At 47.5% G+C, this 19377-nt stretch overlaps 1 protein-coding gene and 1 long non-coding RNA gene across 4 annotated transcripts in view; one reads left to right on the top strand and one right to left on the bottom strand.

Annotated features, from left to right (window-relative positions):
* Window positions 1–976, bottom strand: part of PSD (pleckstrin and Sec7 domain containing) — a 105712-nt gene extending 104736 nt beyond the window's left edge. For both annotated transcript variants that reach the window (XM_053387964.1, XM_053387965.1), the window contains exon 1: window positions 8–976. In XM_053387964.1, coding sequence (XP_053243939.1) covers window positions 8–976 — 969 coding nt within the window. The remainder of the gene's footprint in view (window positions 1–7) is intronic.
* On the top strand, window positions 954–17426 carry LOC128413678 (uncharacterized). 2 transcript variants are annotated; one of them, XR_008330400.1, is made up of 3 exons: window positions 954–1062; window positions 15248–15657; window positions 16052–17426. It is a non-coding gene; the product is annotated as an uncharacterized LOC128413678 (long non-coding RNA). The 2 variants fall into 2 exon arrangements; XR_008330399.1 differs by lacking the exon at window positions 954–1062 and adding an exon at window positions 2308–2486.
* The last annotated feature ends 1951 nt before the right edge of the window (window positions 17427–19377 follow it).

Raw genomic sequence — 19377 nt, 5'->3', positions numbered from 1 at the left:
GAAGTACCTGGTACTGGGAGTCCCCGCTCTGTGGGCTTCTCCGTAGCGCTGAGATGTCGTTGGAAGGGCTGATCATGCCGTTGGTAAGGGAGCTGGAGAGGCAGTTGGCATTGAGAGAATGTGGGCTCCCATTGCCCAGGCTCAGGGAAGACTGTGCTCCCAAAAGGAACCTGTTTCCAGCCAGGAGAGGGTCCGAAGCAGATGTCTCCAGCTTCAGCTTATGACTAGGGTGCTCCTGGCCTTTGCCACTGAGGGCCAGTGGAGCCTGTTCCACAGCAGGACCAGTACCGGCCAAGACGGACTCGTTCGTCTTCACTTTGATGCTCTCGCTTGCCTCTTGAGCGACAGGCTCCGGGGACGCTGCGGTGTTACGCTGTGGGGAATGCAGATTTTGGGCCACGGGGCAACCGCTTCCCTGCTTCCTTGCCGGGCTTCCAAAATGGAGGGCTTCCCCAAGCTCCAGACTCCTGCTCAAGCCACTCTCCTTCCTGGACTCCACCAGAGGGAGGCCATTTAAAGTTTTGACGCTGGCCTTCTCGATGAAGCGGAAGGTCACCACAGAGCTTTGACCGCCGGGGGCTGAGGCGACCAGGGGGATGCGGCTGCCTGGAGAGCCCAGCGAGGGCGGAGGCTTGCTCCTCAGCGGTGTGCATGGAGCTGTCACTCTCCCTGAGTTGGGGCAGTTGCTGTTGCCAAGGTAACCCATCTCCGTGACCTTCCGGATGAGGGAGCCGGTGCTGTTATACATGCCCAGTTGGGAGCGCTTGGCCTCCACGGTGAGCCCCTTGCGGAGGAGGTGGATCCTGCCGGCGTTGAGGTTGGGCGTGAGGCAGTGCTGGGGGTTCAAGGCAGCAGGTTCCGCATTCTTGGACGGCGACAGCCAAGGCCTCCTCTTCAGCTCTCGGGCAAAGCGCTGAGGGGACATGGCGTGGTCTCCCTCAGGGTGGAAGCACATGACTGCTCCGGCCTGGGACATCCTGGAGGAAAGAGCGGGCGAGACGGATTCGGAGCCGAATGGGGAAACGTGAGGAGCAGGAGCAGAACTTCCCAAGCAGTGCTGAGGTAAGAAATCCAGCGGGAGTAAGCCGTGCTACGTGGCCCTGAAAGCGATAGCAAAAAGTCAGAGGTGAGGATCTCAGTGGCATATTTGATTTAGAGACATTCTGAGATAGGGAGGGAGAGCTTGCGAACTGACCCGACATTGCAGGAGTCCACAAACAAGGCTAGAGAACAAGGAGCCGGGAATGAGGGATAGCTCAGTAGGTAGAGCACGAGACTCTTAATCTCAGGGCTGTGAGTTCAAAGCCCGCATTGGCAAAATATTCCTGCATGGCAGGGGGTTGGACTAGATGATCCTTGTGGTTCCTTCTAACTCCATGATTTTAAATTTAGAAGGAAAAACCCCACATTTTTCCAGCCTGGAGGCCACATTCTCTTCTGCGCAACTTTCTGAGGGCCACATGGCAGTGATGGGCAGGGCCAGAGGCAAAAGTGATCAGGGCAAAAATGTATATATATATTTACTTGGTTTCATGGTTTATTAAGCATTCTTGTGAGTGAGTTACTTTGAAATTATGTTGCCCAGTCATCCCGTTCTTGGAAAAATCTCTAAAACAAAATGATTTTATTTTACTTATTAAAATATTAATAGGCTGCTATTTCATTCACAAAAGCAGTTTACAACAAAAAATGTGTAACACCACAGAAAAAAGTTAACTACAGACATCAATTAACCAGTGCAGAAAGATGTATTCTTAGTTGGCTGCACAGGCCTGGAAGAATAGAAAAAGTTTTATGTGTAGTATTTTATTGCCTTTTATACCCCACATTTCCACAAGCAGATCAAGGTGACGTACACGATTCCCTTCCTTCCATTTTTATCCCCACAGCCACCCTATTAGGTGGGTTCAGCCGAGAAGTCCAAGGTCACCCTAGGAGCTTCGTACCCAAGTGGGGATTTGAACCCTGGCCACTCAGGTCCTAGTTTGACACTCTAACCACTACAACATATTGCAGGCGTTCGGAAGTTTAAACAGAAGGTGCCCGCTGAACCTCTAGTGACAAAGTGTCCCACAATAATGGTCCAACAATACTATTTCATGTTATCAAGTGAGCCTCGCCAACTCGGGTATAAGGGCTCAGGCAATTCCTGAGGTAAACCTTGACCTAAGTTGTTCAGTTATGCAGATAATGTTTGGAGAAGCCTTATTTGATTAATAGAATACCCGGCCTCTAGTGGGCAGGGCTTTTAGGCTGCGATCTAGAATCTAGAATCGGCTCCTCCAGGTTGTCAGTTTTTTCAAAAAAGAGGCTAACTGTCACATACCTCAAGGTGTTTCATTTCTCTCAGCCAGTATGTTACTATGCTACATTTCTCTATTAATGCTTTGTTACACACACACACACACACACACACGTGTGAGCTGTTTGCTTTACTGAATGAAAAGAGAAACTAAAGAAGAAGAAGGTGGAATATCTTACACTGGGTGAGTAATGAGATAGATCCCATTAATCTCATACCCTCCAACATTTCTCCAATGAAAATAGGGATGTCCTATTTAATAATAATAATAATAATAATAATAATAATAATAATAATAATACCCTGCCCATCTGACTGGGTTGCCCCAGCCACTCTGGGCAGCTTCCAACAGGATATACAAAAACACAACAAAAACATGAAACATTTAAAAAAACCTTCCCTATACAGGGCTGCCTTCAGATGTCTTCTTTTAGGTTGTATAGTTACTTATCTCCTTGGTTCGGGAGTCATGTAACTCCATACCCTCCGACATTTCTCCGATGAAAATAGGAACATCCAAAAGAAAAGAAAGACATTCCAGGACCAAATCCAAAACTGGGAGGGCTTCTGTAAATCTGGGACTGTCTCTGGAAAATAAGGACACTTGGTGCTGTGATGTAGTATCGATCTCAGGGAAAGAAAGAGCACACATGTACCATTCATCAGGTATGAGGAATGGTGCCATGGTTATTTTGCTCCTCCAAGTGCTCAGGTTGGGAAGCTGATGAATAATAAATAATAATAATAATAATAATAATAATAATAATAATAATAATAATTTATTTATACCCCGCCCATCTGGCTGAGTTTCCCCAGCCACTCTGGGCAGCTCCCAATCAAATGTTAAAAACAGTACAGCATTAAATATTAAAAACTTCCCTAAACAGGGCTGCCTTCAGATGTCTTTTAAAGATAGGATAGCTGCTTATTTCCTTCACATCTGAAGGGAGGGTGTTCCACAGGGTGGGCGCCACTACCGAGAAGGCCCTCTGTCTGGTTTCCTGTAACCTCACTTCTCGCAATGAGGGAACCGCCAGATGGCCCTCGGTGCTGGATCTCAGTGTCTGGGCTGAATGATGGGGGTGGAGACGCTCCTTCAGGTATACAGGACTGAGGCCGTTTAGGGCTTTAAAGGTCAGCACCAATACTTTGAATTGTGCTCGGAAACGTACTGGGAGCCAATGCAGATCTCTCAGAACTGGTGTTATGTGGTCCCTTATGTGAAGAGGCTCTCGCCACATAGAAACGACATCCGGCATGAAGTGGCCATAGAAAATATCTTGAGCTCACCCAACATGCGTTGGTGCTTGAGGCTTATAAATGAGAATGGGGCCTCCGCCTATCTCTAGTGGGTACATACTAATGGTTGTGTAAAGCTTATGTCCATTTTAGTGTTATGTGCCTGTGCAAGAAACACTCCCAGTGTAGTGTGCAAGATTTGTCTGCCGCCCACTCCACCTCCCCAAATCTTCTCTCTCCGCCTCTGACAGTCCCAAGTACCTGCAGCATTTTCTTCAAGATGGCCCTGGAGATTTTAGCCAGAAGCTGCCATAATAAGCTGCCCGAACGTAAAGAGGCTTTGTTAAAAGTGAGGGCAAGGACCAATTACTCTCATCATTCAGCACAGAAAGAGCAAGAGATTATGGGATAGCAGTAATGGGCTTTGGCAGCATCTGGCAAAAAAAGGGGGTGATTAAGAACCTGCTCAGCAGTAGATGGCCTCCCCAGCAAGTCACAGCACGGATTAATCAAGACCTCCCATTACTTATGGCACAGAAAGCTCATCAACAGGACAAGTAGAAATGTCGGGATCAGCATCTTCTCTGGTGGGGGAAGGGATGAGCAAAGGAAGATGCTCACGATAGCCACCTTGCCTGCCGAGAGTAGAATGCGCTTTATTTTTCTTTATTAAAGGCCAGTCTACAATATTGTTTTCCATTGGATTATTGGAAATCCCATTGAATCGTTCCACCGGCATAAATCTGGGAAGTAGAGTGCTCTCAAGAAGTGAGACGTTGCTAGTGCCACAAATGCACACCAATAATAATAATAATAATAATAATAATAATAATAATAATAATAATTTATTATTTATACCCCGCCCACTCTGGGCGGCTCCCAATCAAGTGTTAAAAACAGTACAGTGTTAAATATTAAAAACTTCCCTGAAATAAATCACTCTGGACCACAGTAAGGGGTCACAAATTCAGCTGATAAACAATTCTGAACAGGAATTGGCACCAGTACATTCAGAAAACTGATGGGCTTAGTTTATGTCCTTTGGAGGGAAAGGGCATCAAAGACGAGGCGTGGTTGTACGCCATACTTCTTGTTCCCAGTTTCTCCATAAAGGAAGTCCAGTTTCTATGCCCCAACCCACTCTCATTGCGATTGCAAAAATCATAGGTTCCAATATATGATTATGGTGGTGAGACTTTTATATGCACAAAAATGGAAAGACACGTCATTACCAACAATGGAGGAATGGTTGTTAAAATTATTGGATGTAGCTAAGACGGCAGAATTGACATGTTTCATCAAAGAAAAGCTATTGCTAACATTTGCTAAAGAATGAAAGCCACTTATCGACTTTTTGCATGAAAAAGAAAATGAATTAACAACATTTGGGTTTGTGGATTGAAGATATTGTTGGTTCATAGAAAGTAGTTTTGTTGGGTGTTATATTGGAATGGATGAATTGAATAACTTATATATAGCTGACAGGTGCAGAACTGGAAGTTCTTTATTTTCTTAACTTTTTCTCCTTTTCTTGTTTTCTTTCATTAATTTCTCTCTCTCTTTTCCCTTTATCATCCCTCTCTCTATCTTTCTTTTCTTTTTGGTTTGTGTTTTTAATTAGATAAACTTTTAGTTTCGATAAAAACAGATATTTGATAGTAATCTCTGTATCCCTTTTTTCCATATTCTATTTTTTTTAAAAAAGAGATTACAAAAATCAGACTTAATATAAAATTGGGCTCTTTATAAAAGTTGTACTGTGAAAAAAAGGAACAATGCAGTAATGGCTTCATGTACCAGGGGCAATGAGGAAGAATACAAAACCCATGTGCCCAACAGCTGTGGTATCTGGAGACTTTTGTAAGTATTACTTGCCCGTTATCAAAGTCTACTTCTACGTCTACAGTATTAGAAAATATGGAAAATATGGAAAAGAATTAGTAGGAGAAAGAGCATTTGGTTTGGTGGCAGGACATGAAGAAGAACCAACAGAAGTGGAGAAAAGAGATAAATAAAGGACAAGATGGTGTTGAAAATCTTAACTTGGAATGTAAATGGACTCAATAAAACTAAAAGGAATAAAATCGAACATGTGGCAAAAAAGTTAAATTTGGACGTGATCTGCTTTCAGGAAATGCATATTGTGAAGATACATAGAATAATTCTGATCAATAGAAGATTGGGAAAGGACCTTGTGGCCTCTGACGTAGGAAAGAAGAAAGGCATGGTAATGTATATAAAACCAGAATTAGATCCAAAGCAATTATTTAAAGATGAGCAAGGAAGAATATTGATAATACAGATAACATCACAAGGAGGAAAAAAAATGTTAATAGGCGTATATGCACCAAATGAGGAAAAAACCTGACTTTTATAAGAGACTTGAATAAATCCTATTTAAATATTTGAAGGAAAATACAATCTTGATGGGAGATATGAACGGTGTAGCTTCCCTGGAATGGGACAGGACTACAAGAAGAGGCGATACAAAAGAAGGGAAGTTACCCAACAGGCATGGGGGCAGAAGTGATTGCACACAGAGCAACTGTGACGAATTCACAACACACAACTGTGCACCTGCAATGTCCCATTCGCTTTTGCGACCACACTTACCAGTGCAACCCTATTGCCTCTCTGGGATCTTTGCTATATTCAGGCGCTGGAAATCCCAAACCCCAGCACTGAACATTTCTTCTGCCTACGTGCCAGTTCACAAGGCAGATGCTAGAAGAATGACCCAGTGGGTGAATGGAGCTGTCTAGGTCAGGCATAGGCAAACTCCAGCCCTCCAGATGTTTGGGACTACAATTCCCATCATCCTTGACCACCGGTCCTGTTAGCTAGGGATGATGGGAATTGTAGTCCCAAACATCTGGAGGGCCATATCTGGCCTTGCCTGCCCTACAGTGTTTCCCAAACTTGGGTCTCCAGCTGTTTTTGGACTGCAACTCCCATCATCCCTAGTTAGCAAGAGTCAAGGATGATGGGAATTGTAGGGAAGGGTCAGGCATCTATTCTCAGATCTTCTGCTCTTGTTTTCCTTGGAGATATAAAAGCAGGCATGTGTAGATAGAAAGTATTGGGTTGACTTGTAAGAGGTGTGTGGCATTTTGACATATTTCTGTTTAAAGGCTGGTCTTGTCTTAAACCAGTTTTAAAAGACTCACATAATATATATCTGGAGGGCCGGAGTTGCCTATGCCTGGTCTAGGTTGAAGGTGGAAACTTTTTTTCCTGGGAAAGTGGTCCTGGAGTTATTGGATTATTGTCTGTCTGTCCCCCGCTCAAATCCCCATAGACTTTTTTTGTTCACAGTTGTAAACAGTAATCATGGACCACTAGAGATGGACTTTCCCAGTAGTGATGTACGGAAGTGAGAGCTGGACCATAAAGAAGGCTGATCGCCGAAGAATTGATGCTTTTGAATTATGGTCTGGAGGAGACTCTTGAGAGTCCCATGGACTGCAAGAAGATCAAACCTATCCATTCTTAAGGAAATTAGCCCTGAGTGCTCACTGGAAGGACATATTGTGAAGCTGAGGCTCCCATACTTTGGCCACCTCATGAGAAGAGAAGACTTCCTGGAAAAGACCCTGATGTTGGGAAAGATGGAGGGCACAAGGAGAAGGGGACGACAGAGGACGAGATGGTTGGACAGTGTTCTCGAAGCTACAAACATGAGTCTGACCAAACTGCGGGAGGCAGTGGAAGACAGAAGTGGCTGGCGTGCTCTGGTCCAGGGGGTCACGAAGAGTCAGACACGACTAAACGACTAAACAACAACAACAGAGATGGACAAAATCACTGGGTTCCAAAAGATTATTCCAAAACAATTTTTGATTTCTCAACACCACAGAGTCAAAACCTTTGGGAGGTTTAATAAAACAGACAAACATTGGAGGCAGGGGTGGGGAAGTTGGTTTTTATCTAGATCCGCATTCTCCCAGGATAAGCTCTCAGGCTGCAAATTGGGGTCACCTTGTCTTTCTCCCTCTTTTCCTGTCCCAAATTTTCTCTGCCTCCTCTTTTCTTCACAGCTGCCACCCCAACAAAAATCACCTCCCCCTGCCCTGTGCGGTACTTAGGCTTAGAAAGAAGACCCCCCCCCCAAATTGCCAAATTGTGATGAGTGGGACTGAGGAGAAGAGGCCACAAGACCTGACCTGTGGGCTGCTGGCTCCTTCTCCCAGACTGAAGCCTTATCCTAGATCACAGCAGCTGAATTAGCAATTTATGCATATAGTTATAATTCATTGTTTTTGTAATATGCCGAGGACAGCTGTCAGTCAAAAACACAGCACTGAAATGTAATTAAGTGGTGTGAGATAAGCCTGACACCTTGAGCTGAACTGGGAATGGATTTTTTTGAGGATCCAGGTTATTAGGTCATTAAAGGTCACAGTGCTAGCTTCTGAATGTACAGTGGTACCTCAGGTTACAGACGCTTCAGGTTACAGACTCTGCTAACCCAGAAATTGTACCTCAGGTTAAGAACTTTGCTTCAGGATAAGAACAGAAATTGGGCGGTGCAGCGGCAGCGGGAGGCCCCATTAGCTAAAGTGGTACCTCAGGTTAAGAACACTTTCAGGTTAAGAACGGACCTCCAGAATGAATTAAGTTCTTAACCCGAGGTACCACTGTATCTAACTAGCTTAGGTGGGTCTACTGTTTTGCTGCTGTGGCTCCAACAATTTGAATGGAAATCGCATAATTTCTTTATAAATAATGGAAATCTCCTTAGTTCTGTTGCCAAGCCCAAAGGTCTACCCGTACCTTAATTTCTAGGAATTGTTAACCAAAGAAATGCACAAATTAAATCAGAATTAAATCTTTGACCCAGAAGCTTTTACTGCCTTTTAATGGACATTTATGATAAATACACAATACAATTCCTTAAGTTACTCCTTACCCCATTTAAGCACCTTGCCTTGCTTACATGCCCAGTTCTTAACGAGAATTTTCCCACCCCAGGATTTCTTAAGCATGATAGGGGCAAGTGTGTTCAAGGAAAATCCACCCTGAGCCAGAGGGGAAAGCTTAGGTGAACGGATCAGCTGACTGGAGCATAACTGCTCCTGTGAAATAACAGCCACCACTGATTTTCCCTTTTAAATTTGAAATGGGATCTTCCTCCCATTGTATATGGAGGTGTTCTTATTGGAACCATATATGCATAGGAGACCTCCACAGCAAAGAGCACCTATCAACAGATTCAGCCGTTGCATCAACTGCACCCTGTTTTGGATAGGGATAGCTTGACCACTGTGATTGACACATCGGTAACCTCACATTTGTACTACTGTAATGCATTATATTTGGTGCATTCCTTGCAGCTGATCTGCAGGCTGCAGCTGGTGCAGAATACTGCTGCCCGGGGAATGAATGGTGCGCCATACCATGCCTGTGCTAAGGCACTGGCTGCCTATTAGCCACCAATCCACTTCTAAGGCCTTATTACTCACGTATAGTTCAGTCAGTTAGAGCATGGTGCTGATAAGGCCAAGGTTGCAGATTTGATCCCCGTATGAGACAGCAGCATATTCCTGTGTTGCAAAGGCTTGGACTAGATCAGGAGTGTCAAACTCAAATTCATCGGGGGCCGCATCAGCAGTTTGGTCACCCTCAAAGGGCCAGTTGTATCTATAGGACTCAATATGCGCTCAATATAAAAACAAGTGGAGGTTTCCTGAATGCATGTAAAGTGGAGGTTTCCTGTGTAGAACAGCCGGCGCCGCTAGAGGGCAAACGTTCTCTGGCTTGTAGGCTGCCGCGCATGCGCTGAAGAGGCGGCTTTCTTGTGTCAAAAAAAAAAGGGGGAGAATAAAAGGTGAAGGCTGGCGGCTGCCGGTGGCTACACGGGCCACATGACGAAGTCTGGCGGGCCGGATTCGGCCCGCGGGCCTTGTGTTTGACACCCGTGGACTAGATGATCCTCTGGGTCCCTTCCAACTCTATGATTCTATCTGTGTGCAATCCTGACCCCCACAAACTCCTCATGATATAAAACTCTGAGCAACTCTGGACCAGCTTATCTGAAAGACTAACTTCCCCTCCATTGCCCAGTAAGGGCATTATGGTCAACAAGTGGAACCTGGATAGTCATACCACAGCTTACTGGTTATCAGCTTGTGGTGATGTGGACATGGGCTTTTCCACTGATGGCACCAGAGCTGTGGAAGGCACTCCCTGCTGAAACAGGAGAGACTCCATTTGTGCTGGCATTCCACCGACTTCTGAAGATGCACCTATTTACATAGGCATTCCTTTGATCTCTTGACCCAAGTCTTTTGTGCAGTGCAGTTTTAATAGGATTGTTTTACTGTACTGCATATTTTTAAAATGGCTGGTTATATTGTAACGTTTTAATGGGATTGTGTTATTGTGTATTTTGATTGCGCCGTGTTTTCAATTATTGTCTCAAATCTTCCATTCTTGGGCAAAGTGATTGAGCGAGCGGTTGCCGAACAACTCCAGGCACGCCTGGAAGAAGCGGACCATTTGGATCCCTTCCAGTCGGGATTCAGGCCTCATCATGGGACTGAAACTGCCTTGGTCGCACTGGTTGATGATCTCCGGCGGGCTAGGGACAAAGGTGAGAGCTGTTTCCTAGTTCTGCTGGATCTCTCAGCGGCGTTTGATACCATCGACCATAACATCCTTCTGGACCGTCTTCAGGGGCTGGGAGCTGGAGGCACTGTCATACAGTGGTTCCGCTCCTTCCTCCTGGGCCGTGTTCAGAAAGTGGTGGTGGGGGATGAGTGTTCAGACCCCTGGGCTCTCACTTGTGGGGTTCTGTCCTCTCCCCCATGCTTTTCAACATTTACATGCAGCCGCTGGGAGAGATCATCAGGAGGTTTGGGCTGGGTGTTCATCAGTATGCGGATGATACCCAGCTCTACCTCTCTTTCAAATCAGAACCAGTGAGGGCGGTGAAGGTCCTGTGTGAGTGTCTGGAGGCGGTTGGAGGATGGATGGTGGCTAACAGATTGAGGTTGAATCCTGACAAGACAGAAGTACTGTTTTTGGGGGACAGGAGGCGGGCAGGTGTGGAGGATTCCCTGGTCCTGAATGGGGTAACTGTGCCCCTGAAGGACCAGGTGCGCAGCCTGGGAGTCATTTTGGACTCATAGCTGTCCATGGAGGCACAGGTCAAATCTGTGTCCAGGGCAGCTGTTTACCAGCTCCATCTGGTACGTAGGCTGAGACCCTATCTGCCTGCGGACTGTCTCGCCAGAGTGGTGCATGCTCTGGTTATCTCCCGCTTGGACTACTGCAATGCACTCTACGTGGGGCTACCTTTGAAGGTGACTCGGAAACTACAACTAATCCAGAATGCGGCAGCTAGACTGGTGACTGGGGGCGGCCGCCGAGACCATATAACACCGGTCTTGAAAGACCTACATTGGCTCCCAGTACGTTTCCGAGCACAATTCAAAGTGTTGGTGCTGACCTTTAAAGCCCTAAACAGCCCTGGCCCAGTATACCTGAAGGAGCGTCTCCACCCCCATCATTCTGCCCGGACGCTGAGGTCCAGCGCTGAGGGCCTTCTGGCGGTTCCCTCATTGCGAGAAGCAAAGCTACAGGGAACCAGGCAGAGGGCCTTCTCAGTAGTGGCGCCCGCCCTGTGGAACGCCCTTCCAGCAGATGTCAAAGCGATAAACAACTACCTGACATTCAGAAGACATCTTAAGGCAGCCCTGTTCAGGGAAGTTTTTAATGTGTGATATTTTACTGTATTTTTGGTTTTTATGGAAGCCGCCCAGAGTGGCTGGGGAGGCCCAGCCAGATGGGCGGGGTATAAATAATAAATTATTATTATTATTATTATTATTATTATTATTATTATTATTATGTATTTTAACAATGTTGTGTAATTGGTTTTTATGCTTTGTGAACTGCTTAGAGGTCTATTTGGGCATTACACAGTATCCTAAATTCAACAACAACAACAGTTGTCCTGTTCTTCACAGGGAAGCTACGCTACAATTTTTTAAAGGCTCTTTTAAAAAGCCTTAACTGGTGTAAATCTGTGCTTTAGGCGGATGCACTGCACACATTGGCCCTACCCTCAGCTCAGTAGTAGTAGTTGTTGTTGATAAAATTGGTATACCGCCCTATACCCGCAAGTCTCAGGGCAGTTTGCAACATAAAATCACAATATAAAAAACTACAAAATACATATTGAAAATAAAACAACAGCCCAATAATCTCCCCTCCCCAACACATTTTAAAAGGAAACCGGATGTCAATTGGCCAAAGGCCTGGCTAAAGAGGAACGTTTCTGCCTGGCACCTAAAGGTGTATAATGAAGGCACCAGCCAAAAGCTCCCTAGGGAGAGGTTGACTGCACTAAACAGGAACAGAGGTCAGGTCTGTTAGAGTCATGGAGGGATGTACAGGCATTCCTGGTTCATTCCCAAAGGGGTTAAGGTGGAGTGTGTCTGCTGCATATACGCCATACGTTCAAAGCACACCCTCCTCCCAAGAAACCTGGGAAGCGTAGTTTACCTCTTGCAGAGCTACAGTTCCCAGCACCTTCAGCAAACAAAAGTCCCCAGGATTTGTGGTGTGTGTGTGTTGCTTTAAATGTATGGTGTGTATTCCAGCCTTACCTTTGGGCAGGCAAAGGGAAATCCAGAGACAGCAGTAACCACAGGTGCGCTCAGCAGAACATTTTGCCTTGTTTTGTTTTTCCTACAAGGCCCCAAGGGAAACTGCACCATTTATGGGGTGGGGCTTCTCCCTGGAATAGACAGCAGCAGCACTTTTCCACTGGGAAAGCTGGAACCCAAAATCTCAGCCCTCAGGGGCGAAAAAGATGTGCTGCTGAGAGCTGGGAGCACCTGCAGTTGCCACCACCCCTTCAGGAAGGCAGAGGCTCCCAGGATTAGGGCTGACACTGCTTGTAGTGGTCACCTTGATCCTTTCAGGGTGAGCGGGGAGAGAAAGAGAAAGATGGGGCAGCATGCAGGAATGGAAGCAGGAGAAGCAGAGTCAGAAACAGAACACAACTCCCACTTTAGATTTTCCACGGATTTTTTTCCACTTCTAAAAATGCATTGTTTCATAGGATTAATTAGAAATGTAAGTAATGGATGCAATACCCATAAATAAGGAAGTTTCAAAGTTGCTGTTTACTTTTTCAGATAACCATGTCTCTCTCTTTATTATAAAGGAACATGGGGTGCAGCCTAGAACTGAGTTGGACCACTGGTTCATGTAGCCAGGGGCATAGCACTGGGGTGCTGGGGGGTTGTGGCCCAGGGGACACAATTTTTGAGGCGGCACAAACCAGGCGACTCCACGCAGGTGACCCCAGCATGGCAAGGGCTGGCACTCCCTGCCCAACACATGCACCCTCCTGCCTGGCACACACCCTGGGCGCCTGCAACCAATGCTACACCACTGCATGTAGTTCAGTATTGTTGACGCTGAACAGCGGTAGCTCTCCAGGGTTTAAGGCAGGGGGCATTCTGGCCCACCGGGAGATGCCAGGGATTGAACTCAGGTATTTTCTGAAGGCAAAGCAGATGCTGAGCTACAGCCCTTCCCCCAATGCAATAAGTAGGATGGCAACTGCGGACCTGGGCTTCATCTCTGAGCATTTTGCAGAAGGTGAGAGCAGGTTGTATATATATATAGCAGGACTGTACCTTGGTATGACTGGGGTTTCCAAGCATCTCACACAGAGATCAGTGTGCAATTCTGCCTCCCCCCCCGCCCCCCACTGCATGCATTGGACAAACATGTGGATGCAACATGAGAAAGGAGTTCATACCCATGAAATACCTATATACATCCATGCAGATCTCTTTGGTGTGAACAGCTTTCCTGTTCTACATTTTGTTCTTGCATTTGAATAATGCAAGGTGAAGAACATGCCACTGAATTGTCAGGTCTTAACATATGTACAGGTATCTCCTTCATTCATTTGAATATAACGACAACATTCGTGTCACAATTCTAAACACACATTAGAGACCAAAACTCATTTTATCAGAAAATACTCATGATTGCACTGTAAGTGTGCTTTGATTCCACCTCTGCCTCCCTGTCAACTATCTCAGTGGTTGTTGGAAAAACTTTGATATACTTGTGAAGTATATCCTACAATTAAGATGTTGCTTTGTTGGTTTATTTATAAGTCAAATAAACACACCAAGTCAGATTCAAAGTGATTTAGGGCACCGGACTCCCCCCCCCCCCCAGAAAACCCACATCATTGAGTAGAGTACATGTTTTACAGCAGGGAAAAGACTTCATGATAAGGGACCAAACCCCAAAGAATCATTTAAGTTCTGCTCAAGTATGAATAATACCTTGCCCAGCACACATTGTGCGCACATCTGACTGCACTCATATGCAATCCTGAGACAAGCTCATACTGCTTAACTCTCCACAGATGAATCTCAAAGCATCACCATCCTCCATATACGCAACCCCACAAACTAGAGTTACCCTCCACACATCAATATGGGAAATATATAGGAAGAAATCCAGTTTTCTTAAACCAGTCTTTAACCAAGCTGATTAGGATTTCCAAATTGTATTATGGGGGTTACCATCAAGGGAGTCTCTTGAACTAGGCATAGATGAGAGGGCAGCACACAATGAAAGAAGAAGGGTCTCTCACACACAACACAGCATTCCTGGACTTGGGCATAGTCCTTTGCCCTTGCTACCTCACCTCACCAAGCCTCGCCTCCGGCCAGAGTGATATTTACAGTTCTGCCTGCCAGTCCCTCCCACCTGCCTACTGGGAGACACACAGCTGATCCTCACCCCGGATCGGCCCAGTTCTCTTGGCTCAGCAAGGATCAGCTCTGAATAGATGTGACATCCATCTGTACCAGCAGGGAATGAGCTCCTGGAGAATCCAAGAGACAGTAAACAAGTTCCGAGCCACTTTTAACCCTTAGGCTCCAAGGCTCAGAGAAAAAGCCAAGCAGGTGAAGGTGGCCCTTCCAGGGTCACGATGGGAGAGAGCGTCAATTGATGCAGGTTAGGTTTAAGTTGGGGAGGCAAAGGAAGCTTTTTTAATGACTGTGATGGTATCTTGCCAAGGCAGCTGTTGATATGATCAGGAACACACCTAACAGATAAGTAGCAGAGCAGGTCTGGTCTTAATAGCTATACAATTAATTCCGCCTTTGATAGTGTGGAGGCTACTGGCTAAAGCGCACACAAAGTCAAGGATGGGTGCTGGGGATTGCTGTTTCGAGAAGGATGGGCCTACCTGCCAGGATTCTTTTTAAAACCCATTGGTAACATATATACAGTACACACTCATCTTCTTATTAGGAGACAGGGTGTTTGGATCTCCTGGGGCTCTTGTGTCCAGGCTTACGGGGCTCAGCTCCTTCTGCTCAGAATGCAAATGTCAGAGATGTACTGAGTAGCAAACTGAATAGCTTATTCTGCTATCTGCTTTGCACACCCCCACCCTCATGCTTTAGGCAGGCTGTCCTTTATTTTTAAAATGCCATATGTAATTCAATGACTTAAATGTATGTTCATCCCCATAATTTAAAATAATAATAATACATTTCTTGGGGGGGGGATTGCTTCAAGGAGTGGGGGGTGAAGAAGAAAAGGTGGCTTTCTGGTATCTCCAGTTCCAGGAAAATGCATAGATGGCTTCCTGCAAGTATTTATAACCAATCTCTCTCTCTCTCTCTCTCTCTCTCTCTCTCTCTCTACCTCCAGCTTGATATGGAAGAAAAGATGGCACATTTGAAGAAAATATGTTGAGTGCACTTTCGCAGCATAATTGCCACCACTCCAATTATGTACAGTTATATGAGCCCATAATCTCTTTTGTAGTTGCTGGATTTCTCATTAGAAGCTCCTGCTGTTTCGTTTTCCACTTCAAGCAAAGAAGCCATTTGGGATGTGCTAAGCAACTGTCCAACTCTATTGAGTCACCTACCCAGGTGATGAACATCAGGCCTGTGTTGAGCTGTACTCGTGGTTGCTTATGAGAAAGATGCCAGCACGCCTTGAGGCCATCCTTTTCATCCAGGAAATGAGTCTCAGCATATTTGTTGATTCAGGCAAGAGCTTTGATGGGCTCAGCCCATGACAACATCAGATGCACGAAGCAACTACCTTTGTAGGTAAAGGTAAAGGACCCCTGACCTTTGTAGGTAAAGGTAAAGGACCCCTGACCATTAGGTCCAGTCATGACCGACTCTGGGGTTGCAGCGCTCATCTCGCTTTATTGGCCGAGGGGGCCAGCATACAGCTTCCAGGTCATGGGGCCAGCATGACTAAGCCGCTTCTGGCGAACCAGAGCAGCGCACGGAAACACCGTTTACCTTCCCGCCAGAGCGGTACCTATTTATCTACTTGCACTTTGATGTGCTTTCAAACCGCTAGGTTGGCAGGAGCAGGGACCGAGCAACAGGAGCTCACCCCGTCGCGGGGATTCGAACCGCCGACCTTCTGATCGGCAAGTCCTAGGCTCTGTGGTTTAACCCACAGTGCCACCCACGTCCCTTACCTTTGTAGGTAGATGGTAGAATTCCCAAGCTGACCCCGAAATGGCCTGGAAGGAACGCAGCTGGTGCCATGGTCCCTATCACTCCAGGCTATACACCACAGCGTGGGTGCTGCTCATATCCTCAGCTTGCTCTGGACACAGGACCAGTGCTCTTGCACCATATCCTACTACTACAGCAGACCCTTCTGACAGAGCTGAAAGCTGGGGGTGTCAACTTGGAACAAAATATTGGCCCAGGTAAGCCCTTCCTGCATAATTGATCACATGTTGAAGTGCACACACATCATTTTGAATGGCAATACCCATTGACTTTGGGGCAGGGGTTAGCCCCCTCAAATATTTTATTGGGAGGCGGGGGCTGAAAGCACCTTGGATCTGCCTCCTCTACTTAAGGAGCTGGGGGGGGGGTCCCCAGAGCCCCTTCTTATGGCATTTCCCCTGATTTGCTGGCCATGTCATTGGCAGCTCTCGAGGTGTCTCCCATACATAGATCTCAATCTTTCTGTACACTGCTATTGCAGATATGGATGCAGACGTGGCCCCCCTCACCCTGTTCTCCTCCACAGAGCACCGTCCAAGCAGCTGGGTGCAAACTTCCCCGATTCTCTACCCCACCCCACCTCAATAAACTCGCGAGCGGCCCCTCCCGCGCAGTCCAGGCATGATTTAACCATAGCAACCCCTCCCCCTTGCAGGTGGATGCAGGCAGAGCATCTTCCAGCTGCCACAAAGGCTGCGTGGAGAACGGGCAGCTTCTCTCTCTGTAGCCACCAACCCGTGCAAGGGTGCCAACTTGAATAAAATATTGGGGGGGGGGGGGAGGGAAGGAAGCCCCACCCCGCACAATCAATCACAAGACACAGGGAGCACCTACCATTTGAACGGCAGTACCTATCACACGGGGGGGGAGCTGGACCCCACAAATATTTTATCGGGGGTTGGCTCCTATGCACTCTGGGGATTCCCTCTTCACGGAGCTTCGCAAGACTCAAGGACCTCACCAGTACTGGGAGAAAGAGAGAGAGAGAAAGGGAGGGAGGGAGGGAGAGAGGACCCCCTCCCAAGGCGCTGCTTGCCCGTCTGCAGCTCCCTCCCTCCCTCCCTCCCTCCATCTGTCCGTCTCTTCCTCGGCAAGCTAATTCCCTGCTATTCTGGAATCGCAAAGCCTCGCCTGCCTGCCTGCCTCTCCCCGGCGCGGATCTCCGGGCGCAGCGCTCGGTGGCCGGGCTGCAAGAAACAATGACGGGCGTCGTGCTCCGGGCAGCCCGGGGGAGCAGCGCAGCGCAGCCCAGCTCGGGCGCCTTTGTCTCTCCCTTTCCCCGGGCTCCACTCACCTCTGGCAGGCTGGTGCTGCAGGCTCGCTCGCCCGCCTCCTCCTCCTCCTCCTGAGCCCGGGCGAGGGGCCGGCCCGACCCGCCAGGAGGCGTTTTGTATGAGGCTGGTGGAGGGGAAGGTGCCGCAGCCGCTCCGCCCCGCTCAGCGCGCGCGGAGCCACCAGCAGGTAGCGGCCAGCAGCGCCACGCTTGGGCCGCGGAGACCCCGCCCTCCCCGGATGCGCCACGCCCACTCGGACACCCCCCCCCCACTAGCAAGGAGCCAATCAGTGGCCGAGGTGGCAGCCCTCCTCTCCTCCCCCGCAGCTGCTAGAGTCCCGCGGTGCACGAGTAGCAAGCCAAGGTCAGCAGCGGGCTGCACTTCTGCCCAGCAGTGATGCCCAACAGTAGAGGGCAGCTCTCCTCCCTGCCTTTGGCTCTGACCCACCCCTTGGCCTCATGCTTCCGACTGAGCTAGCCGGCAATGTCTCAGAAACTTTTTCAAGGGATGTAAGAAGGGCTCCCCAAGGTTCATCTAGACCAACCCTCTACAATGCAGGGAATCACTTTTCCTATAACTTGAAGTCATTGGTTCAGGTCCTACCCTCCAGAGCAGGAGAAAACAAGCTTGCTCCATCTTCCATGTGACAGCCCTTAAGATATATGAAGATGACCACCGTATCTCCTCTCAGTCTCCTCTTTTCCAGGATAAACATACCCAACTCAAGTTACTGTATACCTAGCATAAGAAACTGCCAATTGCTCCAGGACATGTTGTTGTTGTTTAGTCGTTTAGTCGTGTCCGACTCTTTGTGACCCCATGGACCAGAGCACGCCAGGCACTCCTGTCTTCCACTGCCTCCCGCAGTTTGGTCAGACTCATGTTTGTAGCTTCGAGAACACTGTCCAACCATCTTGTCCTCTGTCGTCCCCTTCTCCTTGTGCCCTCAATCTTTCCCAACATCAGGGTCTTTTCCAGGGTGTCTTCTCTTCTCATGAGGTGGCCAAAGTACTGGAGCCTCAGCTTCAGGATCTGTCCTTCCAGTGAGCACTCAGGGCTGATTTCCTTCAGAATGGATCGGTTTGATCTTCTTGCAGTCCATGGGACTCTCAAGAGTCTCCTCCAGCACCATCATTCAAAAGCATCAATTCTTCGGTGATCAGTCTTCTTGATGGTCCAGCTCTCTCTTCCATACATCACTACTGGGAAAACCATAGCTTTAACTATACGGACCTTTGTTGGCAAGGTGATGTCTCTGCTTTTTAAGATGCTGTCTAGGTTTGTCACTGATTTTCTCCCAAGAAGCAGGCGTCTTTTACATACCCAACTCAAGGTACTGTATACCTAGCCTAGGCTGTAGAAATCTGCCAATTGCTCCAGGACATAGCTGCTAACATGTTCTCTCTCAGCTATAGGGTCGCTGTCCATGGTTCTGAAACTTAGTTGAAGATTTCTCTCCAAGGTACTGATCCTGCTTTGCTTCGCCTTCCTGTCTCCTTGAAACATTGTGGTTGTCACCCCATGGGTCAGGACAGCCCAAAGCAGAGAGGAAGTGGAGCAAAACAACAAGGAAGGCTTGCACTGGAGAGCCCAGCAGCCCAAGCTAGGGTGGGTCACAATCATACCATGTAATCCGCAGAGCTTTGGAAATAGCAAATGACAGAAATATCACAGGTGCATGGGAAGGAATGGATGGGGAAAGCTCCAAGCCACCGTCCTGTAAATACATGCTCCTCCCGCAGGACAACAGTTCAGAAAGCACAATACAACGTAAAACAATCACCAAATACCCTGCTCCACAGCATGGTCAATGAAGCACTTGCTGTCACATGCCCGATTCCATGCTTCTACATTGGTTACCAATGACAGAAATCTCCAGTTAACCCCATCACAGGCTTATAACAGGTCACTTGGGGGCAGACTGGGCAAATAGCACCCGTCAATACCGCCAGCCATGATACCAGCTCCTGAGCCCACCCAAATGCTGAAATAACCTGACTTTCCTCCCATGACTGAGGCA

This window comes from Podarcis raffonei, chromosome 5 (assembly GCF_027172205.1).
Source record: "Podarcis raffonei isolate rPodRaf1 chromosome 5, rPodRaf1.pri, whole genome shotgun sequence".
Taxonomy (NCBI): domain Eukaryota; kingdom Metazoa; phylum Chordata; class Lepidosauria; order Squamata; family Lacertidae; genus Podarcis; species Podarcis raffonei.
This window is presented reverse-complemented; position numbering and strand designations above follow the sequence as displayed.